Here is a 26,000-nt window from a genome sequence, read left to right as displayed (position 1 = left end):
GGCTTTTTGGCTATTTTCGGACCAAAAATGTACATTTTTGGCTCCTGTGCCCTAATATTAAATCTGAATGACCTGAAATTCGGTATAGGGATACCTTGGACACATGTCCAAAGAATGCCATTCACGATTTTGACATATACCACTTTACAATTGTGTAAAATAGGGCTTTTTTGCTATTTTCGGACCAAAAATGTACATTTTTGGCTCCTGTGCCCTAATATTAAATCCGAATGACCTGAAATTTGGTATGGGGATACCTTGGACACATGTCCAAAGAATGTCATTCACGATTTTGACATACACCACTTTAAAGTTATGTAAAATAGGGCTTTTTGGCTATTTCCGGCATTGGAAGGTTCCATTGCTGCATGGGGGTGTAGACTATTGGCAGCCATCGTAGGATAGATCCATTTTCGGTATGGGGGATGTGGTGAAGCCATCTGCTGCATTTGCTCTCAAGCAAATGTCGGCCTTTCTAGTTATCTTCTGTTTTTGTTGTGCAGACACAGTGGACACCGTCAGCAGGGCAACGCCAGCTGCTGAGGTAAATTGTGCAGTTGTACAGCTGAGGGGATTTTAATAGGGCTCCCATTTCTACTGGATTTATAATTAGTGACTAAGTGTAACTAATGATTTAGAAACATATTATGCCTTTACCTCCTGTTCAATAATATTCTGACTGCACTTCCCCTAATTCCTGTTCAACAGGCTCTTGGTAACAGTCTGGAGAGCATCTATGCAGAATCCGTCACATTAGACCCACAGGAGGTACTCCGGATTCTGGCTCAGGTTAGTCACTATTCAAACAATCTGTCATTTATTCTCACAAGAACAACAGCACTGGGATCTCCCCAGTAATGTGGAGTATGATGGTGCTGGGGTTAAACCACCAAAGGGCACTCACAATGGTGGTGGTGGGGTGGGGGTGAGGGTAGGCTCTCAGTCTTTTACAAAATGTCCGCCATTTCCTGGGTGTTCATCTTTGCATGCCACCCTTAACCCGAAACTGCATTTAAAAGAACAAACATTTTGTTTTTCCTTAAGTTGTATGATGGTGGTGGAACTACATGATTATACATCATTATGGGGAGACCAAGGTCAAATGACTCCGGGAGTAAATCAAGATTTTGCGTGATCAGCATGCATGAAGGCATTCATCTCTACGGCAATTAATCAAAATTTTAATTGTTCTTCGTGTTCTAATACTATCAGTCTGTTACTTCCCGATTGTTGGATCTCTAAAATGCACATTTAATTGATGATACCACAAAAATGTATTGATGTATGCCATCTGTTGTTGCTGTGCCAATTTTTAATTTCTGTTCGGTTCAATATTCTGTTATTGGCAGGACTAGAGAGTCAATAAAAACACACAGCACAATAGTGGCAAAGGTTCTATAACATGGACAGAAACTGGCAAAATTATGGATTGCTCCTTCACTGAATTGGTATCATAAGAAATGGCAATAAACATGATGGTATTATGGAAGTAGATGTTACATTTACATGAACCTGGCTCTTTGATTTGTTGCTACCGACCAACTTTATCTGCAACTTTGTCGTTCTTTAATGAGAAGGCCGCAGATGTGTCTGGAGATGATGTTGTGTTGGGGCAGCCGACATCAGCTGTTGAGGAACAGGCACAGGTAAGCCATGTTTGGTAGTCTGTAGATGTTAAACATTGCGAAACATTCAGGAAAGCTGTTTGGACCAGGTTAAGGAACAAACTTTAAGGTGTTCAGCCTTCTTATCCGTTGTTGTAGATGTGCAGGAAGGCAATTAAAACATGGGCCTCTGAAACGCGTCGGGCCCAGACGCCGGGACGTCTGCAAAGGATGTCTGAGATATCATCACCTGTCATTAAGCGCTGCCGTCCTGGCATGCCACAGGAGGATAAGGTACAAGTCTCAGATGGGATTTTTTACAAAGCTGAACCGTCTGATTCCTCACTACAACTACGACATGGCTCCTCATGCTGTGCAGAAAACTATAATGATCTTTCCCTAATTCTGGTTTTATGTATGATTGTGCCTAATATAGTATAGTTTTTACATGTATTGTGTTATGCATGGCACATTAGCCTTTGGTTTTATGACAAGTAGATTGTATTTTGTCATCCTTTTTCAATATTTAGATCTGCAGCATGGACGTGTTTGCACACCATACCAATGGCTATTCATCTTTCTCTGTACTTCAATGTGCTGAACAAAAACATTCATTGCTTCTCTCACAAAAATGCATTTAATTCAATTTCAAATCTTTGTTCAATTAGTGACATTCTGCTTGACATGTTTTCATATTTAGATGCTGGTTGAGTAACAAAAGTGTTGCTTTCAAATCTCAAAAGTCTAGTTTTAAAGCAACAAATTTATGCTGTCCTATAGGACAAGGCCATGGGTGTTCTGAAGTCCATCACCAGCAAACTGGACCAGCTGGACATGTCTGACCTATCGTCTGTCCAGTCTGTGGGAGGATGTAAGTACAATGCCATGTTCAGCAGTAGTACTGTGCTTCTTATAATGCAGTCATTACATGTATTCCAAACTTTTTTTAAATCCAGGAGAAACATATGATTATCATGTAATAACTAATATACACACACCGGTTGCACATGAACTAATTCAGGGATTGCGACATGCAACCTGCAAAAAAGGTTGCAGGTTAACTTAGTTAAAGGTGACTACTGCAGCTCTGGTGGAGTCTGTGTTGATCTGTGTTCATTACTTTGATAACGTTTCTGTTCTACTGCAGCTCTGGTGGAGTCTGTGTGGTTCTGTGTTTATTACTTTGATAACGCTTCTGTTCTACTGCAGCTCTGGTGGAGTCTGTGTGGATCTGTGTTCATTACTTTGATAACGTTTCTGTTCTACTGCAGCTCTGGTGAAGTCTGTGTGGATCTGTGTTCATTACTTTGAAAACGTTTCTGTTTTACTGCAGCTCTGGTGGAGTCTGTGTGGATCTGTGTTCATTACTTTGAAAACGTTTCTGTTTTAATGCAGCTCTGGTGAAGTCTGTGTGGATCTGTGTTCATTACTTTGAAAACGTTTCTGTTTTACTGCAGCTCTGGTGGAGTCCGTTGGTTCTGTGTTCATTACTTTGATAACGTTTCTGTTCTACTGCAGCTCTGGTGGAGTCTGTGTGGATCTGTGTTCATTACTTTGATAACGTTTCTGTTCTACTGCAGCTCTGGTGGAGTCTGTGTGGTTCTGTGTTCATTACTTTGACAACGTTTCTGTTCTACTGCAGCTCGCTCTGGTGGAGTCTGTGTGGTTCTGTGTTCATTACTTTGATAACGTTTCTGTTCTACTGCAGCTCGCTCTGGTGGAGTCTGTGTGGTTCTGTGTTCATTACTTTGATAACGTTTCTGTTCTACTGCAGCTCTGGTGGAGTCTGTTGGTTCTCTGCTTGAGGAACCAGAAAGAGATGAAGAAGAGGCTGATGTGAAACTCACCTCTGATCTAGAGGAGAACCAGAGTCTCTCTCCAAAGGAGCGCCTTCAAAAGGCGGAAGAAAAGAAGCAGGAGAACCAAGCTAAGGTATCAAAAAGTCATTGACAAAAATGCTTGGCTTCAATGTGCATTCTGTGCAACATTGTTGACTCTTAAATGTTTATTAATAAGTTCATCCATCGCCCTACATTCTAAGCTGTTTTCCCTTGCTTGAGTTTTTACATCAGGTGTATTTAACGTTGTATGTAATCATTCACCAAAGATGCATCTAATTCTTATCTTGACAAGGTCAGTCAACTGCAGATTAGACCATATAACACCAGAAAGGCCTCAATTTCAGATTCAGATTTTTTTCCCAAGGACATAGCAGGTACACGAATAAAATCAATATTACCTGAAATGCGCCATTGTTCACGAGGCAGCTCTGACCAAAAAGCTTTTTTAATAGATTCTGTTTTAACTATTGTATAAAAAAATTTAATGTATATATTTTATACTACCGCGTGTTATTAGGAACAGAACTGAATTTTCTGAGCAAAAGTAACAGTACTGATAATGATGATCACTGATTGATTCTTTGCAGAAGCAAAAGTTTGTCCAGCAAGGCCGCCAGGTCCTGGACGGTCTGTTCAATGCCATCATCGGCACCATGAGGCCAGGAGCCCCGGCGGTCACCATCGAGAAGGGCGGCATCACGATGCATGCCCAGAGGATCTGGGGCGCCTGGTTTGGAGGCCAGGTCGTGCAGACGGAGGATGGGAGCTTCCAATTTCCGTCCAAAGCAGCGCTTTTCCCGGACTATACACCACACAATGTCGCCATAAAGGTCGTGTCATGTCCTAGAGACATCAATAATCCTTGCCTTTCCTCTCTTCTACCCGTGTGATGATATATAAGTATGTTCATTGTTTAGAACATGTTTTAGATCAGTTTTTGTCCCTTCTTTCCACAATTTTTTTTACAAACATAATTGGATTTTTGGATTACTTATTATTAATTTGTTAAACTTTATACTTTTCAACATTACGCGTAATGTACAATAAGTTTTGTTTTCCATAAAATAGTATGCATACTTGTTTCAAAAGACGACGAGCTATTTTTTTTTATATTTCAGTTCATACAGTTTCAACAGAACCCTTTTACCTGGGGGCGCGGGGAGTACCAACCACGTTCGTCTGTCATGGAACTGTCACTCCAACAGAACAACTTCCCCGTGGCCTTCAACAACTTGACTGAAGACTTCATCATCACCATTCCAGCCAAATCCGGAAACAAACCAGCGACAACAACCGTCACCGTCCCTGCCCATGGAAACGGAAGTTCCAGCTACCATTTGCTGAACCTCACCAACGCCGCAGAAGGCTTCCTGGTCACAATCATCCCGCTGAACACCAGCGTGGTTTACCGTGTGTCGGGCAGGTACGGCAGCCGCCCTGATGACCAAAACTACAACATGTCCACAGAGACGTACGTCCTACCCGAGGAGTGTGCCTTGATGAAAACTCTGAGTGGCGAGATAGACACAGAGAAGACAGAGGCAAGAATGTTCATTTCGGGAAAGGATGGTCCTGTGGATTACTACATTGAGGTCCAAATACTTGGTGAGTAGTTTTCAAACACAACCATGCTTGGCAAAAGCAGAAGGGGAATGGGTGTGCCAGATAAAAGTGGAATTATTGTCCATAATAATATAACTAAACTACCTAATGTTTGATGATAACTGTTATTTTATTGTGTTATGAACTTCAAGGAAAACTTTAAATGCGCGATGTCTGTTTGAATAGGTCTAGTTTGAATGTTGGCATGGTTTTTAGTGTGATATTTAATGTAGTAAAATCTGAATGTAGAAACTTAAGGTGCCTTATGCTGTTGGCCCAGTTTGCAATGTGATGTTTGTCGACAACCTTCATTAGTAACAGCTACATGTACCTGTGAAGCTGAGCATGTACAATGAAATTGAGCAGGTCACTTTATGTGTCTTTTTTAAGCACCAGTGACTGAGTGTGGCAGTGACAAAGGTACCCACGTGAAGAAGCCACACGCCACTGACTTCTATGCCTACCAGATGGAATGGGCCCGTTTGGGCTGTGTCTTTTGGAGTGAGATACAGGAAGCCTGGAGGCCAGACGGCTGCTCGGTGTGTACAGGCTGCGTCTCCATGTTTGGGACAACTTCGTTAATCATAATTATCAAAATTATAACACATGTACCTGTGCTAAATACCCGACACAGCATTATAATTTACATGTTTAGACTAGTAGTAGATTTGATACAGATTTATATGTGACCACACTCACAATGCAAAAAAAGTTAAAAATTCAAGCATACATTAAATGATTGCTTTGTACTTACAAAAAAATACTGAAACCAATGATTTATTTTATTAAGCCACTCCTGATTGAAACAAGATGCAAATTTACTTACTACATGTATATTAATCCTTATTATTTAGTAAGTAGGCTGTTTCGCAGTTGCTGCCTTGGTGATGATTTGGAAAACAGGAAATTTTTGGCATTGTGGCCTACACTTTTTTAGCCAATCTAAAGCTGTGAACATCAATAATTATTGTCATCTTTATACCATAACTTTCATGAATAAATAATAGCTGTTGTCCAGATATAAAGAATGAGTCTTTGGACTTTGGTAAATGATTTTGACAACATGTCTCTTTACTGCTTTCTACAGATAAGCAAGCAGTCCACCATTACCAGCACTGTCTGTCACTGCAACCATCTGACGGCCTTCGGGCGTGACTTCGCCACACCGCCGAACACCATCGTGTTTGAGGCGTTGAACTTCAGTGATCTTGTAGACAACGGTGCCGTTGTGATGACCATCATTGTGGGGCTCTGTTTCTACTTACTCGCCTCACTGGTGATCAAGATTGCTGAGCGTACAGGAAAAAGGAAGGTAAGTGGGCGTCATCAGTCAACCAACCATATCAGACCAACAGAAGTGGCCATGTGTAATGTCTTTGCTCTGTGGACTTGGTAATTACAATTGGATTTCTAGTACATGTTTCTTCAGCCTTAGACTTTATTTTGATATTTATCATATTATTTATTGGTTTGGTAGTGAAAGCCAGGCCTGCCCAACTAGCCACTGGCAATCACAAACCCTGCCAACAAGGACAGCATGTGTAATCAAAGAATGTTTTGTCATCAAAACGTTTAACTATCTAGCATATTAGCAGTGCATCTGCAGTACCTACAGTAATGTTTCATTCTTCAGGAGGATTATTATATAGTATCTACTGTGAGATGCCAAGGTCAATATGTAGGGAACATTCATGTTCTATCTCTTCGTACATTGCTACAGTCAAATGGAGCTGTAAAGTTGGACAACCTTCAGGACAACTTCCGGTACCGCCTTCTCATCTGGACAGGTGCTGCTAAGCATGCTGGGACAGACTCCATTGTTGCCTTCAACCTGTTCGGAGATGCAGCAAACTCTGGTGTTAGACTAGTCGACATCACAGAGAAGGTCAGGTCATCAAATTAGGCACTGACCACTCCTATTGCCATTTCATCACCCAACTTTCCTCTGTAGATGTTTTAACTCACAGCATGTCCTAACAGGTAGAATTTCTGTTGCTGTTCAGGTTTTCACCCGAACCAGCCAGGTGACCCTGACCTTCAGCACAGCAGAACAGCTGGGTAAGGTGGAGCTGCTGCAGCTCATGCACGACAACAGTGGGGAGGGGAGCCGCGCATCGTGGCACGTGGACCGAGCAGCCGTGCAGGATCTCACCACAGGCAAACTGTGAGTCCAGCCAAGCGCTGTTTGCTTTCACCCATAATCATAATCATGGGAGGGTTGCTTAATAAAGATTTCACCTGACCAACTTTCAGGTGTTGTAGAGGCTAAAACTGTCATGTGCAATAAATGGTACTGAGGTCTATAGTATGGACTTCTAAAAGTTTCCTTATTACAGCAACTTGGGTCTATCTGTGCTGCATTTTTCGAATAGAAATTTGAATGTGATTTTGGAACAGCTTGAATGTTGTGTGAAACATGTATATCCCATTGCTAATGAATAGTGTTAAAAGTGCTGCTTGCACACACAATAGAACCACTATACTTAAAATAGAATTAATGGTTAAAACCAAACTTTCTCCATTGTCTTGATTTAGCGGAAGGAAGCTGTTGATAATTGTTTAACCTCCATTAACACTTTACTTTCACAGCAGACATGTACAAGGATTTTTGTTACATCTAACAGAGTTCTATTTCCTTCTCTTGGAATTGCAGGTTTTATTTCTTCTGCAACGAGTGGCTGGCAGCCGACCGCGGGGACGGGCAGGTCGTGAAGACCTTTCCTGTCGCCTCTGAGGAGGACCTGCGATCCTTCGGGTTCCTGTTCCCAGCAAGTCTGTGGTCTACCCTGGTAGACGAACACCTGTTTCTGTCCGTGGCTTTCATGCCTGAAGGTATCAGCGATTTTGTTTTTTTAAGTTTACTGCATTTTATCTTGGCTGGAGGTCTATATCACAAGATTTTATTTTAGAAGGTTTTATTTCTTTTACAACTAGTGGCTGGCAGCCGACCGCGGGGACGGGCAGGTCGTTAAGTAGGGGCATTGTCATTAGATAGCTTTAAACAGTGCCTAGAGTTAGATGTTCAATGGTTAGGTGTAACAAGTCGATCGGTGTAATGTAGCCAGCTGCCGCCGAGCCGCGTGCCTGCGATGCTTGTATGTTACGCCGAAAGGCGGTTATACCGGCTACACTGATACAGATACAGATTTATACTACATGTATGTCTAAAAGTTCCCTCATACTAGTAAAATTCTACTTTTGATTGGTATACATAATTAATTATTGTCTCTTGCTGGCTGCATTTGATCCGGAGTGTTGCTTCCATTCTTGATGTAAAATGTCCCCCATTATGTTTCCTTTACAGATAGCGTGTTCACCCGCATCGAGAGGCTTGGCTGCTGCCTGAGTTTCTTTGCTGCATCCATGGTGTCCAGCGCCATGTGGCTGAGGGACGAAACAGAAACCGAGGTCGTGCGGGTCTTCAGCCTGGGACCGTTCTACTTCACCTTGAACGGAGTCTTTACGGGGTTCATGGCCAGTATCACCTGCCTTCCCGTTGTCCTGGCGATAGTCCTGCTGTTCCAGTACAGCCGGCCGAGCAGCAAGGGCGAACACCGGGTCCGAGACGTGGAGACGGGCGGCCCACCTAAGGCACCCACGCAGAAGGGTCCAGCCAAGGGCCTGCCACACGGGTGCAAGTACGTGGCCTGGATGCTGGTGGTGCTGTCCTTTCTAGGGTCAGCTGCCTTCACCATGCTGTACAGCTTGGAGTGGGGCAAGGTCAAGACTGATAGTTGGCTGACTGTCTTCGTCATCACTTTTCTGGTGGACATCTTCCTTCTGCAGCCACCGAAGGTAAGGACATACTCTATGTGGAATTGCCTACTTGTAGATGATTATAAGTGGAACAATATCTTGATTATGTTTTGTTGCATTTGCAATATGTTACTATAGTCACCTGTCAAGACCGCTCAACTGAGGATATCATTGTTGATATACATGTGACTGCTTTATTACTAGGTAAACAATACTGTGATTAATTTTGTGGCAGTCACCATGTGTTTACTGAGTATGTTTGTTGCAGTAATTATGTGCTTACTGAGTGTTTTAACACATTGACGTGGCTGCAACCCGCCATGCCTAGCACTACATGTATGTAGATGTAGTTGTATGAGGTATTTGATACACTTTTCCTTACTATAGCTAGTTTAAATCCTGACCTACGACATGCTGAATACAAGCAACATCCCAAGGATGATATCACCATCTTAACTGTTCATAAACCCTAACAACCAACTTTTATCTCACAGATATTTCTTTTTGCCATCTTGACTTCATCCCTTCGCAAGAGACAAGCCGTTGAGAAGATTTTTGAAGAGAAACGAGACCCCGTTTGGATGGAAGCCAATGCAGTGTCAGGCTTCAACTGTAAGTTTGTCATCATAATTCCACCAGGACAAGGCATACATATGTATATCCTTCACAGTGAACAAAATGTATCTTGAACAGATGTATCTTAACAATGTAAATCATGATTAATGGTGAAAGAAAGCCATTTCTGTGCTGTGTGAGCATACCAGACATGGTTTTGTGAATTGATCAGTCATTTCTTCTTGCTTCCATTTGTGGTGGTGTGAATGTTCTTAGACTAACAAATATGTAGGCCATACTCAGACGTTTTCTATATGTTTCATGCTTACTACAGGTGATGCATTTCGTATGAGGAGAAAGATGGAGCGGCGTTCAATGACATCCCTTATCAACATCAAACAAGCAAGGAGGAAGCAGCATAGGGACAGAAGATTTTGGGAAATCTTTAGGGAAATCATGTGTTTTTGCTGTTGTGTGCTGCTTGTCATCGGCATCTCCAACGAACACCACAACACCACCCAGGCCTTCTATCAGACACAGAGCACAACCAACACATTTGTGCAGTCCTTGGACGAGGTAAGTTCCTTACAGGGCCTTTCATTGGTGTCTGTTCACTGAATCATTGCATTGGTCGGTCCTTTCAAGGCCGTGGAAAACCCTAAGGCTTATGTTTTAGTCATCCCCAAAAATCATTCTATAGATTATGAAAATTTTATTGTAAACTTTTTTTTTCTCTAAAGTAAAAATGTCCTGCCTGCCTAAATGCTTAGGCCAGAACTGGCCCCTTGCTCCTCTTCATTTTTTCCCGCCAGGCATCACGGTCCTTAGCCTTTTGTTCAGCGTACATGAGGGACCACCCCGTGTCCTGTACTATCTGGTCCCGCCATCTTTTAGGGGGTCTACCTCTAGGTCTGGGGTTTGTGAAATCCTGATGGTAGGCCCCATATACCAAAGAGTCTGGGGGTCTCCTCTGAACGTGACCAAACCACCTCAGCCTTCTTTTACGAATGTCGTCAATTATGGTATTTTCCATTCCCAGCATGGCTCGGATTTCCTCATTTCTGATGTGGTCTCTCCATGAGACATTCAGGATAGCCCGCAGGCATCTCATTTCAAAAGCCAATAGGAGTTGTTCATCACTTTTTTTCAATGTCCATGTCTCACAAGCATAAGTTTCTATTGGGAAAATGAGGGCATGTAACAGACGGGTTTTGAGGTGCCTACTGACATCAGACCTGTTCCAAACTGTTTTCCTGAGTCTGCCAAAGGCAGAAGCAGCAAGGGCAACTCGCCTCTTGACATCGCTTGTTGTACCAGGAATAACACTTCCTAAAAATACAAAATCTTGAACTTTTTCAACCGTGGAACCCTCTATGCTTACATCCTCGTCTAACTCAGGGGAAATGACTTTGCACTTAGCCGCGTGTATCACTGCGGAATTTCAACAATTTTTAATTGTGCATCTGTAGTTGTTAGTTTCGTTCACAAAATATTGTGGTTTGGTCTACTCTGTAAAACTGACTTATGACTTACTGAACATAAAGCAAGAAATAGTATAAATGGATAATTCCAGACAATATGTGGCATCTTTTGTAAAAGCATGGATAAAGTACATCTGGACCACTAATATTAAATATGATATTTTTGTCAATGTTTCTATAGTGTACCAGTAGCTTAGAGCAAAAAACAATACCACTTTCACACTGAACGGAGAAAATCAATGAAAAAGTTCCGAAGGGTGTGAATAACTTTTTCCTTAACTGTATTTCTAGATGAGATTTAGAACATGAATTCACACGTGCGAAAGGTAGATTTGCCACACTAGACAATTGTTATTTTTGTACAGTAAGATCATCAGGCTTTATTTCTCCATAGGTCAATGATGCTGATGCCTTCTGGTCCTGGCTGAACGGGACCGCCCTGGAGAACTTCTACATGGACACTTCCTACAATGGCCACAAGCTTCGCTGGCAGGAGAAGGGCTTCACAGCAGACATGCAGTCGGTCCTGGTCGCCCCGCCTAGCATGATTCAAGCCCGAGTAAAGCCAGGTGATTGGAATCACCTTGCATGAAATATCTGGTGTGGGCTCACATGGCATGCAACAGATGTAATTCTACATGCTGTAGAGGAAACACTAGTAGTGAAAAGTTACATTTGAGAAATCATTATGATTTAAAGACCAACTGAAACAAAAAAGTCTGTAAAATACATACGAATATTGGAAGTGTACATACAATAATAATCACTGAAATTGAGTTTGTACGGCTTTCTTGATGTGACTTTTTAGAGACTCTCTAGTAAGCTTCCTAGTGGTTCACTTCGAGCATTTCTATTTGCATCTCTCTATGATTTACTTTTGCATTTTTGTGCTTCTTCCCGAGAAGCAGATATGCAAAAATAAAATGTAGAGATGCAAATCGCCCGCCAGGACTGCCTTGTGCTGACCTTTCCAAGGCAGGGCATTAGAATTTCGAATGTAACAGGAGAACCGTGCATATTTATTGCAAATGTGTCTGTTAGACAGGTAATACTGATTATGTCAAGTACAATCAGGTAAGGTCATATTTTGGTGCCATGAGCACCTTAAAGGTAAAGGAATACCAAAAATAGCAAACGGTAAACTACCATTTGTGACTGACTACTAGCATTATTCCTTTTCATCTTCTGTTATCCTAGGGCTGTGCACAGTGCCAACAGCAATGCAGAAGTGGTTTGAAGAATGTTCATCAGGGTACGATGAACACACCAAGGAGACCGGAGCATTTCAAAAGGGTTGGGAAAGGGTCAGCAATACGTCAGCAAACGAGTCAGAAGCCCCTGGATGGACCCACCTTCCCAGTAAATACCCCAGTCTCCCCATTTATGGTGTGACAACGCAGTACTTGGGAGACGGCTTTGGTCTGAACCTGGGAAAATCTGCAGACGAAATGCGCAGCATCCTGGCAGAGCTGAAGGCCAACCGTTGGGTCGACAAGCGGACGAGGGCCATCTTCTTAGAAGCGTTGCTCTACGATGGAAACCTGGATATGTTCACATCCGTGACGATGGTGTTTGAATTTCCCGAAACGGCCGGAGTTTTCACCCATCATCACGTGCAGGCCTTCCGACTTCATCAACGGCCGGGGACGATCGGGTACATCTACGTCCTGTTGGAAATCATTTACGTCATTGTTCTCCTCTACACACTGTGGAAAGAGGCGAAAACTGCACTTGCAACCGGCTTGGCCTACCTGAGGGAGCCATGGAACATGGTCGAAATCTTCAATTTCTTCTTGACATTCACTGTCATCGCCTTGTACGGCTTCAAGAGGAACTACAGCTCCAAGACTCTGGCAGCAATCAATGCCGGGAAAGGTGTGTTTCATATTTATGCAAATAAAAAATCATACATGATATTGATCGAAAATTGAATTGACATGCCCACTGTTTGGAAACATGCAACATTCTCAGACTGATAGAATGTAATTATTCAGCACTGTACTAATTATATGCATTGTTTTTTTAAACTAAAGATGAGGTCCACCATTTCCGATCTGCGGTGAACGTAAGCCTGGTTTACGGCTGGTTCCTGGCCTTCCTGACGTTTGTCAACATGTTGAAGTTCCTCCGACTGCTAAGGTTCAACCCATACCTTGCCAAGCTGATGTCCGTGCTCCGAGGGATGTCGGTGGAGTTCGCTTACTTCACCCTCTACCTTTTCCTCTACCAGACAGCATTCGGCGTCTGTGCTCATCTCATGTTCGGCCATACGGTGACCGAGTACAGGTAAGGAAACATTTCTGTCAAATACATCATATCTCTTTTCATAATTAAGTTTTCATTTTTGAGTACTTCAGTGAGGGTAGAGAACTTGTGACTGCTTGAATGTTAGGTTATCATTACTACGATTTAACTTTTAAATTTGTATTTTTCAGCACCATCAGCAAGTCCTTCTCCACCTTGTTCCAGATATCTCTTGGAAACTTCTACTACTACGAGCTGCGGGAGGCAGCCCCCATCTCTGGCCCCATCTACTACTTCACGTACATTTGCATAATCTTCCTGGTGCTGATGAACATCGCCACGGCGATCATCGACAGTGTCCTTCGAATTCACAACGTGCGCAAACACATCATGTCCGAGGAGGACCAATACTTCATCCAAGGGTTGTGGGAACACTTCTCGGCCTTCTTCGGCTTCTGGAAGGTGCCAGTCACAGGTAAAGTAGTTCTCTGTTCTAACAGACAGCACAGCCAACCAAGAATTCCTTAATTCCTCACTATTTGTAAGCTCTGTCTACTTTGCAAAACATTTTAGTACAAGATGTGGAATTGGGACTTGAACCCAGGATCTTTGCTCCATCACTTAGCCGTAATGCACATACGACAGGATGGCAGCAGTAAGGACCAAAGATAGTTCCTGTGCTGTCCATGGAACCAACCTCCCTGAACTCCTTTCTTTCCTCTGCCCCATTTTTTCTTTGTTAACTCAAAACAGTTGGTTTCCCTCCATTCATACCCAGTGTAAGCTATATATATGTTTGCTGCATGATATTTATTACATTGTTATCTCCTTTGTTACTTTTCATCATATTTTGTTTGCTTTGCATGTTTGCCATTATAATAATTTAGTAATTAATATTATACATATATTCTCAGCACAAGGGAGTCCATGGAAAGGGTATCTGACCTCTCCTGCATGATCATCATCGTTGTTGTTGTCATAAATGATTTATTTCATGTGTGAATAAAGAAAACTGACTGAAGTATTTCCACCGACACAGATAACAACTCCTTGGACACTCTTCATGACAGCCTGGTCGAGGTGGAGATTAAAGTGGAGAAACTGTGGCTGAAGAGACAGTTGCTCTTCAACCTCAAGTAAGTAAAAAAAATGGTACTTGAGCATGATCAATGCCCTTTAATAGTGCCAGCACAGTACCTAAATAGAATTGAACATGAACACTCAATTTACAAGATATTTTGAAACTCGAACACCTGTATCCTCACAGGATGAAGGACACAGACCTCCCCGCAGAGCCTGAGTTTGTCCCAACTGTCAAAGATGTTCCCGACGCTACAGCAGTGGAACTTCATGTCCCCAGAGGAGGCTGCCGCATCATTACAGTCCGTCCTGCATCCCCATTTAACTGCAAAGATGACAGCAGTCAAGGGATCTGCTCTGGCAGCAAGGCGCCAGTGATTTTGGCATCCGGATCTCCGTCAAAAAAGGAGGACATCCAGCTAAGTCACCAAACCAAGCCATTTAAGTCCATCCCATCTAAGTCCATCCCATCTAAGGAGAAAGAAGGTGGCAAGACGTCGACCAAGAGAGCTCAAACTGTTCTGCATCAAGTAGGGATGCCACGTCTCAACTTGAGCGCTCGTGACAAGGCGGCTCTGACAAGAGACGAGATGCTGACAGACGACCACATCCAGGCTGCCCAGAGGCTGCTCCACCACCAGTACCCGGCACTCCAAGGCCTGGAAGCCCCTACAGTTGGTCTCTGCGAGGACGGGTTTGCCAAGATGACAGGAAAGGGCCTACAAATCCACCACAACAGCAGAATGCACTGGGTTCTGTCGTCTTACACAAGCGGACAAGTGCGCCTGTATGACAGCATTGGCGCCGACATGACCACATCTCTGCAGGTCCAGCTTTACCAATCCTACGCCGCGTTTGCCGAGAGTAATGTCCTGACCATCATCCTACCAGAGGTACAGCGTCAGAATAATGTCACTGGTTGTGGACTGTTCACAATCGCCTGGGCAGTGGACATCGCAGAGGGGCGAGACGTGAGCAGCATTGCGTATGACAACAGGAAGATGAGGAGCCATTTGGTGATGTGCTTCAAACAAGGGAGGCTCACACCTTTTCCTCGTCTGACCAGCCAGAGAAAGAAAGTTGGTCTAACCAGGGTCAGTAGAGTCTCACTTGTTTGCCGCTGCAATCAGGAGGAGCGCCTGGGAAGGATGGAGAGGTGCATGGCATGCCAGAGGATCTTTCACATCAGCTGCCTGCCAGCTGCAGTCAGCCCTCCCGGTCCCAGTGATGACACTTGGGCATGTGGAGACTGCAACGTGTAAAACCCAAAATGCACTGTAAGGCCACCCCAATTTAATTTGTTGGTTCTCGGATTCGCCTCTAGATTTTTTCTGATTTGCAAAAAAAAAAAAAAGATTTTGGTTCTGAATCAACTCAAATATGCTCGTATTCTGCCCCCAACAGTTGATGAAAGTCCCTTTCTTCATTACTAGTCATTACAGTTTTTCCACCTATCAATGCAGTGGTGTGATAAAAAATTTAAAATTCATTGTTTAGATATCAACCCAGTCTTTTGTGTTGACTTCATAGCTCCTATCGTGGCATTTGGGGCTATAATAAGATGCCTAGATCTGTTTTTATTTTTATTTTTTTTTCGCCCTGTCGCTTCATATTTTTTCTGAAAAAAAATCCGAGAACCAACAAATTAGATTGGTGTGGCCTAAAAACTGGTTAACAACTGGAGTCAAGAATGAACTCTGCTGGCATAAGAAAAGAAACAATGATGGGAACATGGCGTGATTGTCTCTGGAATAATAGCAAATTGCGATCACACCAATCTTTACTGCATTTTCTTATTTTTTCCCCAAAAATTTTGTGTAGTACCGGGGTATTGCCGATTTAAACTTGTCTTATTTCAGTAAATATTGTTACGTAGTTAAAATAGATTTGCTAACTACATTTCCAGGTACTTTGTTGTCAGTACATTTCATACGTATATATAGTGGAATGCTCTATATGTGTGTTAATTTATGTGTAATATGTGCTTAAAGCATTAATTTGTAAATAGCAAGATATTTGAGAGAAAACTGCTTTTCTAAATAATAGCAGTAGTAGTAGTAGTAATAGACGGAGGCATCATGCTGGTGTTTTACGCCGAAAGGCGGTTATAACGGCTATACAGATACAAATGTTGCATGACTACAATGTAAAAAAGAACAAAGAACATGTCACTTGTGTCATTTTAATAGGATTTGATCATTTAGAACAGCTACATCTAACTGCTTGTAAAATATTGCTTGAGTATGCTTTTGTGCGATTGTCTCTGATATGAATGTGTAATGCTGGTGAAAACAGAAGATGTGTGCTTATGTTCACAGGGAAAGGAAGGTCCCTGTTAGGACGTTTTTTTAAATAGTGTGGCATATCTTAGCATTGCATGTATAAATAGCGAAGATTTTACAAATTGGGCCTTTACTGGCAAATAACACCCACCCAACAAACTGAAACAAATTTCTAGCTTGTTGCCTGTAGTATCCGAATCCCCAAATGTACACTTTTGGTTTATAGGTCAACCTTCGTATAAGAAACAATGGACCATTCCACATTTTCAATAGGGCTGTGCTCCAATAAATTTAAGGTAGATGATAGCAATGCCTTACCATTTCAAACTGTAAATAGGGGAGGGGGTCACATAATTAAAGTGATTCTCGAAGTGACAAAACCAAAGATTGTTCCATGTATAATGATCCTTTGGCAGCAGGATTTTATTTGGAACTTAATTGTTTATTCCATGATAAGACAACATGAGTATTTTGAGCCCTGGATATGCAATTTTTGCATTGCTGTTTTTTGTAATCTTGTTGTGCATGCAGCTTACAAGTAGAGCATTTATTAAAAAAATCAGCAATTTGAAACCTAAATAACTGACAGACTACATGAAAAGCAAATTCCGTGCAGCACTCTGTTTATCATTGGTCATGAAGCAAGTTACAATTCTGAAATTACAAGGAAGTAGTGGCATTATGTAAATTTCCAAATTACGTCGCAAAATTTGAACTTCCAAATTATTTCAACGTCAAAAAATATGTCAAAATGTTCAATATTATGATGTAAACATCACACACGTGAGTTATATAAATATTAAATTAGAAAAAAATAATCTTGGAAATTATCAATTGAATTTTTGAAATTCATTGTGTTTGTACATTTTAGACTAAATCCAAACAGCGACATTTGTATCCGGCATATTAATTCAATAAAGATTCATTCATTTGCTGATTCAGCATGTGTCTTTATTTAATGTAAGGAAGCATTTAGAGGTAGGGTTTCTAACCAGCGTGTTTTGCTAGATGTCTGTCCAAGGTACATTTCTGTACAGCAGAATAGTCACACTTGTCACATTTCTGAAGTTTTTCTCCTGTGTGAGTTTTAATATGTCGGCACAGGCTAGACTTTTGAGTTGTCCTGTATCCACACTCCTCACACATTTATGGTTTCTCACCAGTGTGTTTTGCTAGATGTTGATCCAATTTACTTTTCTGTGCAGCAGAATAGTCGCACTGGTCACATTTGTGAGGTTTTTCTCCTGTATGGGTTTTCATGTGTACGGATAAGTGAGACTTGCAAGTTGTTCTGTATCCACACTTCCCACACATGTTTAAAGGGTTCTTGTCAGCTTGTGCTGCCATCTGGCCTTCAGTATTGCTTATTTTGCTGTCATAGTCTACCTGGGAAACTCCGGTTGGAGACTAATCAAAACAGTTCTTATCTACTCCGGTGGGAGACCCGTGTCCTGTTGTTGCCATGTTTAGCTTGCTGGAAAAAGAAAAAAAAAGTGACCTATAAACAAACTACTTCTCTGTTTATTCTTAGTCAAACGCATCCATATATGATGACCGGCCTTTCAACTCTGCCCTATTACGTAATGTAACCCAACACCACTAATCTACCACAACACCAGTTACCATTGTGACAGACTTCTAGTCCAGGTTAGTGACCTTATTTTTTTAATTAAAGAAAAAAAACAAAAACAAAAAAACAATAATGATCAATAACGTGACGTGAGTTGAGATTCAAAAAGCGTTATTGGCAATTTGTCCAAAATCTGGAACCGTGGACAATCCAGAATTGCGAAATTATCTGAAAAAACAAGAGCGGAATGATTTTTGATTACACTAGGGAAAAGATAACGTGTAGTAGCCCCCAGGGTGTAACATTTCATATTTCCCATCTGAAGAGACATGTCACATTTCTGGTATTGCTCCAGTGCTATGGGTCTGGCACCCAGGCTATCAAATTCACTTAAAGGTCTCCTTTTTGGTCTCATAACACAGTATTTATGGGCTGACACAAGGTAGTGAGCGAAGCATAGTACTTGAGGAAGCAGCCGACATTCTTTCGTGCAGGATAGTGAGGTGAAAACTATGCTGAATTGTAGAGGAATGCATCGGGTTTGAGACCGTAGAAGTTGAATCAGGATGTTTGTTCGGCAGGGGTCGATTCGTGCCTGGATCCTGTTAGTGTTACGGCCTAGTACTTTGCGTCGGCTGCAGTTCACATGACCCCCGCAAATTGCCAAATAAAAGTGTTTTTTGTGCGAAAACGGGCCGACAATCTTGGGCATATTTTGTAGGGTGTACCATCAACCCAAACATATTGAATTTTCGTAACTTGCATGCTTGTGCACCCTACTATAAATTTTGCAGCGTCGAACCTTCTCAAGTTGGGCTCCTTAACTATTGAAATCCCCATAGAGCCAAAACTGAGTACTGCTACCTTATACCTCTGGTACTGCGGTAGTGATCCCCCCGTGCACCCCTCCCCCCTCCTTAATTGAGCTGAGCGCCGTCATATTTTCCTCACCATCCAGAGCAAATATTAAACCTGGCGATCCGTGACCGCGTCACTCTGGCCGTTCACCCACAGAAATGAGCCCCAAACTCTTACGTTTAGCATCACAATACCTAGGTACCAAACTGCTCGTTTTAACCCTTACCTGCTTCCTATGATGTTTTTTCTCTTCGCGTAAACCGAGATCGGGAGCCTGATTGTGCACCTGATAAAACAAAGCTCTCGATGCTTCATTAAAATGGAAGTCATCGGACGGGCCAGATCTTTTTATAGTAGGGGCTCGACAGCTTTGTCTTAGAAGGTCAGAACCTACATTTTGTCAAATGTGAATATGCTCCAATACATATCATTATGTTCCAGATTGTGTTGTGTTTTTGGCGACGTCTCAGGGAGTAGCCCAATGGTACAGTATTGGGTGCAGTGTGCAAGAATTCTAGGAATGGTACAGGCATTTTGTTCACGGGCATGGAATGTCCACAGGCATTTCTCTGACCCACATCTTTGCCCACATTCCTGGAAAGCCTTGGGAAGACCTCTCTGCCCCGGATGCCCTACTTTCTGTGACCCAGGGACTCGTTTTTAGTACGGTATGCCAAAATACCTCAACCGAACTCAACCGGCCTCAACCGACCGCAACCGACCTCGTAATGGGTTAATATGCAGTGAACATGGGCTAACAACCCTTTCCAACGCTCTGGATACATTGTCAATGCTTGTATGAATGGAAAAAAGTACTGTAACTCTGACGTATTTACCAGTTTTTAAAAGTTATTCCTCTGGTTTGACGTTAGAATGCTTTTCATGGCCCCCATGTTTGATCGCCATCGCCTCTGAACACCTTTTGCTTTTATACAGGCAACAGAACGCAAAGATGATGGTTATAAGTCATAGTAAAGCACAAATACTATCATAACCAACTCATAATAGCTATATACAGAGTGACATCCAAGCACGTACGCCTACCGGCTTGACCTCCATTGACTTCAAAGAGGAACGCTCCCCGGAACCAACAGGGATCAACAACTCATCCCTTCATGCTTTTAAATTTTGGAAATAACAAGTAGAAAAAGCGTTGGAAAAGGTTGTTAGCCCGTATATACTGCATATTAACCCATTACACGGTCGGTTGCGGTCAGTTGAGGCCGGTTGAGGTCGGTTGAGGTATTTAGGCAGACCCGTTCACTGTATACACTCAAGGGAAGATTGCACTGTATCCTCTGTGAAAATTCAGGCGTCCCGGACGGTCCGGACGCCCATCCAACAGTATCCTGAGGCCCTAAATCCTTTTATACTTGGTTTCATGTCGTATTAACCTTTGGTTCGTTTGAAATTTAAATGATGATCCCGTCAATATCAGAATGTTTCCATTATTGACAGGATTTTTCCAGCCAATAGTGGAGACTTTTGCACTGTTGACACGACCATCCTGTCAATAACAGATTCTGAAGAAAATAAGTTTCTGTTACTGTCAGGGTGGTCCTGTCGATTTCCTTTTGGAAAACAAAACAAGAAATTTTGTTATCCTCTGACAGTGGTCAACATGCCGAAAATAGGCAAATATGTCTGTTACGTATACCATGCCGGAACATGGATGGCAGATAAATATGAAGAGAGGAGACAAAACAAGGATCTAATTTGACTTTTGATTTGGAGTTTTGTCTTTCATTTTGATGCAGTGATGTATTTCATTCCTTTTATATGTGATGGTGGCTGTTTATATGTCATGTTCCCTCTACGTCAAAACCATGTACAATGACTAAAAACTTTAATTTTCAAAGTTGTGTCAGTTAGAAATGATGCACCCTCATGCACCCTACGCTGCGTGACGTCTCACCGCCTCGGCTTCTTCGTACGTGTGTGAAGACGCATCGTCGTCTTCTGGCTGCTTGTCGGGAGCGCCGTTGCCCTGGCGGACATGCCCGCGTGAACCACCCTGATGGACGGGACGGGGCTGGGGCGGCCCGCTGGTGTGGCCGCTGCCGGGGCCGGAGAAAGAAGGCCGGACAGCCTCTGCCTGCTCGTACAGTTTACCGTACTGTATTAACTGTGTACTCACTGTGACAAAAATTATAAAAATACAAAACAATACCTTGATTAGTCTGGCTTCGTAAGCTCACGTGTAAGAATCACGTGGCACGAGGGGTTTGGTGAATGCGGCGGCGGCAATTTTTAATGTGAGAAATAAACCAATCACTAATACATGTACTACTACTAGTAATATTTTCTTATGTTTTCTTCCTCTCAAATATCTTTTTATGGATAATTATTTTGCATTTTATTGTTTAAAAAAATTATTTACCTTTCAATCTTTTAGGTTCTTTTCCAATTCTAGTCTAGAGAGATGCAAATGTATGCGCCATTTTTTTTGAAAAGGAGATAGAGCGGTCCCCAGCAACTACAGACCTGTTTCTCTGACCTGCATATCCTGCAAACTACTTGAACAACAGTGTATGAACAACTATGAAAGGGGTGCTAGAAATGAAAAGAAACCTACAGTGGGTATCACTGGAAGACAGAGGAAAAATGTCCAGAGTATGCATGATGTGAATAATGACTAATAAACTGGTGGACGTTCCAATTACTAAGTACCTAATACCAGCCCAGAAGAGAACAAGAAATAGCCATGTCTTAATTCAAGAACCAGAGTTATCAACCAAGGATTGAGGTGTTCAAAAACAAATTCTTTCCTAGAACTATCGCAGAGTGGAAGTACAGTAAGGACATTGTCACTGGATAGCTTTAAACAATATGTGGATTTGGATGTTCAAGGGTTAGGTGTTACAAGTCATGCAGTGTAATGTAGCCAGCTGCTGCTGCGCCACGTGCCTGCGAAGCTGATGTGTAACGCCGAAGGGAGGTTATACTGGCTATATGGAACAGATAGTCAATTAGACCCTTTTTGGTGTACCAAGATTTCCCTTTTCACACAACCAGTTACAGTGAAAACAAGAAGCCATAGGTGACAATCCTCCGTGAAGTTTTATATATTGCAACAAAAGTTGCAATATATGCAATCCCAAGCGTCAACGCCAGACCTGCTGTGCAGACATTAGGCAACGGTTAATACAATGAGGGCGCGTCACGACCATAAAACATAAAAAGACCTTAATCCATTACTGCTCCACAGTGTAAAGATACTGTGCTTCAAGTTCGAAGTTCATTTTAATTACACACACACAATCATTGCATTCATATAAAGATCGGACTATCATGGTCGTGTCACTAGTAACAAAGACAGCCCCACCGTCTTACCGTTCCTGTTAGTTTAATATTAAGCGCGACTGGCTAGGCCAAAATCCAGCAACAGTTGCGGCCAGCACCGCGAGTGTTACTACCGCCGGTCAGATACCCGGGCGAAAAAATCTCAACGACCTTATAGGGGTGTTTAAAAAATAAGCATTTACTCCAATATCAAAACTGCTAGGGTAGAAATAAAAAAAAAGTGCATCATCACGGGCATAATGGCACACCACATGCGAAATTACACAGACATGCTATGTACGGAAGAATGCGTTTTGGCTGCGAACATCTTCCAAAAAACTTACCATCTCTTAAGCACGGGCAAAAACATCTGGAACCATTTATCGGCCCCTCACCGTATCTGTCTGAAGTTCCACCCACCCCACCGCTATTCCAAACAACGGGTTTTTCTGGACCATTCCAATTTGCCTCATAATTGTAGGGGTGCATCTGCAATATTACATTGACCGCGAAAACAGCAACGGCAAAAATACACGTTCGTGCATCAACACGGGCATGCCCGCAGACGGCGTATAAAATTGCGTGCCGATTACACAAAGAGAACCCAGTGTTTTGGCTGCGAACACGAAACACTCACAGCACTCCGTCCGGAAGTCCTGACCTCCTTCACGGAGTAATAAATATGTACAAGCAGTTTGAAACGGTTTCAGTACCTTTATTTCGTTTCGCACAATAATACAATATGTAATTTATCTTAACCTACGTGCAAAGAAACTTTACATTGGAAGGAGTGTTGTTTTTTTCGCCCGAGTATTATGATGATTGGTGCTATCAATGTAGTATCAGTTTTATTTAAAATTGACTGGCATGTCATATATATATACAATGAGTGACATATGACATGAAGTACGTCAAATTTTCACATGACACTGCACGCATTAGATTACATAATCAATCACAATATTTCTTCAACTTGTACTTAATTGAACATATGTATTACGGTAACCTGTCTACAGAATACGAGTAATGTACAACAAAATGCGAGTAATACGAGTAATGTACAACATTATCAACACAAGTATCATATTTCTTATCTACAGTGACATGAAAAAAACTTGAATCTTAACAAACATATCAGTCACTTTGATACACAAGAAACATTTGAAGGGGTTTTCAAACGTACGCTTCTTTTTATGGTACGACAGGAAAAGCTGTCATCAGTGCTGTTTCCACAATTTCATGGGTTTATCATGTTTGAATGTTTAACCATCTGAAGATCTTGACTTTAATTTAAATGCTGGGGAATCATCAAATCTGTTTCCTTGTAAGAGTTTTTACCTGTATCTTCGACTAAAAGTCAGGTCCAAACTAGTTGGCTGGATTCTTTCCTGTATGGTTATTCATATGCGGGACACAGTAGATAATTTTGCCATCCGCACTACCCTAATATACGAGGTTACTCAGCAGCGTGTTAAGCCATGTGTTTGTATAAAGTACAGCACTGAAAGTCACACTGGCCACACTTGTAAGGGTTTATCGTCAGTGTGTGTAGCCATGTGTTGGTCAAAATGTCTTTTTGCGTGCTGCAGAATAGTCCCACTGCTCACATCTGTACAATTAATCTCCTGTATGCTTTTTCATATGCTTGGATAGGTGAGACCTGTCAGCCGTCCTGAATCCACACTTCTCACACATGTAGGGTTTTTCTCCGGTGTGTTTAGCCGTGTGTGTGTCTAAATGGCATTTCTGTGCAGCAGAATAGTCGCACTGATCACACTTGTAGGGTTTTTCTCCTGCATGCTTTTTCATATGCCTGGATATGTTAGACCAGTCAGCCGTCCTGTATCCACACTCCCCGCGCATGTAGGGTTTGTCTCCGGTGTGTTTTGCCGTGTGATGGTCTAGATGTTCTTTCCGTGAAGCAGAATAGTCACACTGGTTACATTTGTAAGGTTTCTCACCTGTGTGTTTTCTCATATGCCTGGATAGGTGGGACCTGACAGCCGTCCTGTAGCCGCACTCCCCACACATGTAGGGTTTGTCTCCAGTGTGTTTAGACATGTGCCTGTATAAATCTACTCTCCTCGAAGCAGAATATTCACACTTGTCACATTTGTAGGGTCTGTGCCCAGTGTGTTTAGACATGTGTAGGTGTAAATTGCTTTTCTTTGCAGTAGAATAGTCACACTGGTCACATTTGTAGCGTTTGTCCACAGTACCTTTCACCACAGGCCCGTCCGTCTGCTCTGTTTGACTCTGTACGGGAGGATGGACAGAGTTTACCCCGTACGCTTCCTCCGATAGAATGTCCTCTTCCTTGTCCTGCTGTCCTCCCGTGTCTGTTGCCGGGTCCTCACTGCTGCTTGTCTCGTTCCCAGGGTGCACAGTTGGCACCTCGCCCACAGGAATCTCACAGTTTATCTGGTCCATAATTTTCTAAGACCAAAAAATTAAACATCAGAAATTTTTGGTCAGAAAAATCTTTTAATACTATCAATGACCACCATAAAATGTATTACTACGCCCCGTTTGGCCAGTAAGTTTGGAAAGACCAGTAATTATACTCTAAAAAGGCCACTTTGCCTGATGTAAATCAAATCGACGTACATGTACATGTAAGTGGCGAGGGTCGAACGTTTGTTAGGTTGGACAGAGTTTACCCCGTACGCTTCCTCCGATAGAATGTCCTCTTCCTTGTCCTGCTGTCCTCCCGTGTCTGTTGCCGGGTCGCTGCTGCTTGTCCCGTTCCCAGGCTGCACTGTTGGCAGCTCGTTCACAGGAATCTCACAGCTTCTCCGGTCCATAATGTTCTGAAAGCAAAGATAAAATTTCCCAAATTGAAGCGTCGACAACAACATTCACATACTATCCGTTTCTTTGTAGGGCCAAAATGAAGCATCACGAATTGAAGCATAATAAACATTTCCATACTATTTATGTCGACATTTAGCCGCGGCGACTGTTGCAGGGCGTTTCTTGCTTGCAGTCTTTTACATTAGCTAGGGCTAACGTAAAAAGACTGCAAGTAAGAGAAGCCCTGCAACAGTCGCCGCGGCTAGTCGACATTCAAATGTACTAGTATTCCTGCGATCCCCCATGACCAGTATCTTTGGAAAGACCTGTAATCATTCACTTTGGAAATGGGAGTATCAGATGTCCTATCTAGGTCGATCTGCCCCCTCCCCAAGTATACCTTACATAATTCACGCGTCCCGATATGAAGTATCTGCTGCGGTACCGCGACACAGCGAGTGTAGGAGGTACAAAAAGGTCTTACCTGCCTACCAAAACTGCCTAGAGTAGGTTTAGAGTTGAAGTCAGTTGGAAATCGCCTCAGATTGGAGAGAAATGACACGCTCGCTCGGCTCAAAATGGCGGAAAAGTAAGCAGGGGTCAAACCAATAGACGTAATTCCAATCTCCGCGGCCATTTTGAAAAGCGGTCCCGGCGCTGCGCGTGATCACGTGATCTTGCACGAAAACGAGACGCCTACTGATGCTTCAGCTAGCCTACACACTGCATTCCAGTGGGGCATCGAGCGGTGCTGCATCTTCTTCTGTAAATTACGCTCTTTTACGATGAAAAGTCGAAATATTTATACGTGTTACGAATAGATACGGTTGTTGTGAGCATTTGGGTTTAATTTAAGCCGGTAGAAATGACAAATTCCCGCTCATTTTCCGAATTCCTTGACCGAACTCATTGTTTACTACATGTACGTTATACGCTAGCTACGGTCGAGCGCTCGCATGAAAAAATACGTAATATACTGACTTCGTTCGTGCAAAACCTGTATAGAGACGTGAAAATAACAGGTAGACATCCTTGTGGTTAAACATTTAGCG

The 26,000-nt window shown here is 42.5% G+C and overlaps 2 protein-coding genes across 2 annotated transcripts in view; one reads left to right on the top strand and one right to left on the bottom strand.

Moving 5' to 3' along the window:
- Positions 1-15,425, top strand: part of LOC109486650 (polycystic kidney disease protein 1-like 2) — a 32,040-nt gene extending 16,615 nt beyond the window's left edge. Inside the window, exons 11-32 of the mRNA XM_019790504.1 lie at positions 504-544; positions 709-783; positions 1,578-1,646; positions 1,764-1,904; positions 2,385-2,475; positions 3,379-3,536; positions 4,033-4,275; positions 4,564-5,050; positions 5,438-5,586; positions 6,135-6,359; positions 6,768-6,932; positions 7,051-7,211; positions 7,701-7,879; positions 8,352-8,842; positions 9,298-9,415; positions 9,693-9,934; positions 11,234-11,408; positions 12,037-12,714; positions 12,873-13,125; positions 13,275-13,558; positions 14,123-14,219; positions 14,351-15,425. Of these exons, the coding sequence (XP_019646063.1) occupies positions 504-544; positions 709-783; positions 1,578-1,646; positions 1,764-1,904; positions 2,385-2,475; positions 3,379-3,536; positions 4,033-4,275; positions 4,564-5,050; positions 5,438-5,586; positions 6,135-6,359; positions 6,768-6,932; positions 7,051-7,211; positions 7,701-7,879; positions 8,352-8,842; positions 9,298-9,415; positions 9,693-9,934; positions 11,234-11,408; positions 12,037-12,714; positions 12,873-13,125; positions 13,275-13,558; positions 14,123-14,219; positions 14,351-15,425 (5,597 nt within the window). The remainder of the gene's footprint in view (positions 1-503; positions 545-708; positions 784-1,577; positions 1,647-1,763; positions 1,905-2,384; positions 2,476-3,378; positions 3,537-4,032; positions 4,276-4,563; positions 5,051-5,437; positions 5,587-6,134; positions 6,360-6,767; positions 6,933-7,050; positions 7,212-7,700; positions 7,880-8,351; positions 8,843-9,297; positions 9,416-9,692; positions 9,935-11,233; positions 11,409-12,036; positions 12,715-12,872; positions 13,126-13,274; positions 13,559-14,122; positions 14,220-14,350) is intronic.
- An 8,310-nt stretch (positions 15,426-23,735) lies between these two features.
- Positions 23,736-24,585, bottom strand: LOC109486703 (zinc finger protein 239-like). Its single transcript, XM_019790595.1, has one exon. It carries the CDS (start codon positions 24,583-24,585, stop codon positions 23,773-23,775), a length of 813 nt encoding a protein of 270 aa, XP_019646154.1. The 3' UTR covers positions 23,736-23,772.
- Between the last annotated feature and the right edge of the window lie 1,415 nt (positions 24,586-26,000).

Source organism: Branchiostoma belcheri, unplaced genomic scaffold, assembly GCF_001625305.1.
Source record: "Branchiostoma belcheri isolate BF01 breed outbred unplaced genomic scaffold, Haploidv18h27 scaffold82, whole genome shotgun sequence".
Classification (NCBI taxonomy): Eukaryota; Metazoa; Chordata; class Leptocardii; order Amphioxiformes; family Branchiostomatidae; genus Branchiostoma; species Branchiostoma belcheri.
Note: the sequence above shows the minus strand (reverse complement) of the source record. Positions and strands in the feature narration are given on the sequence as shown.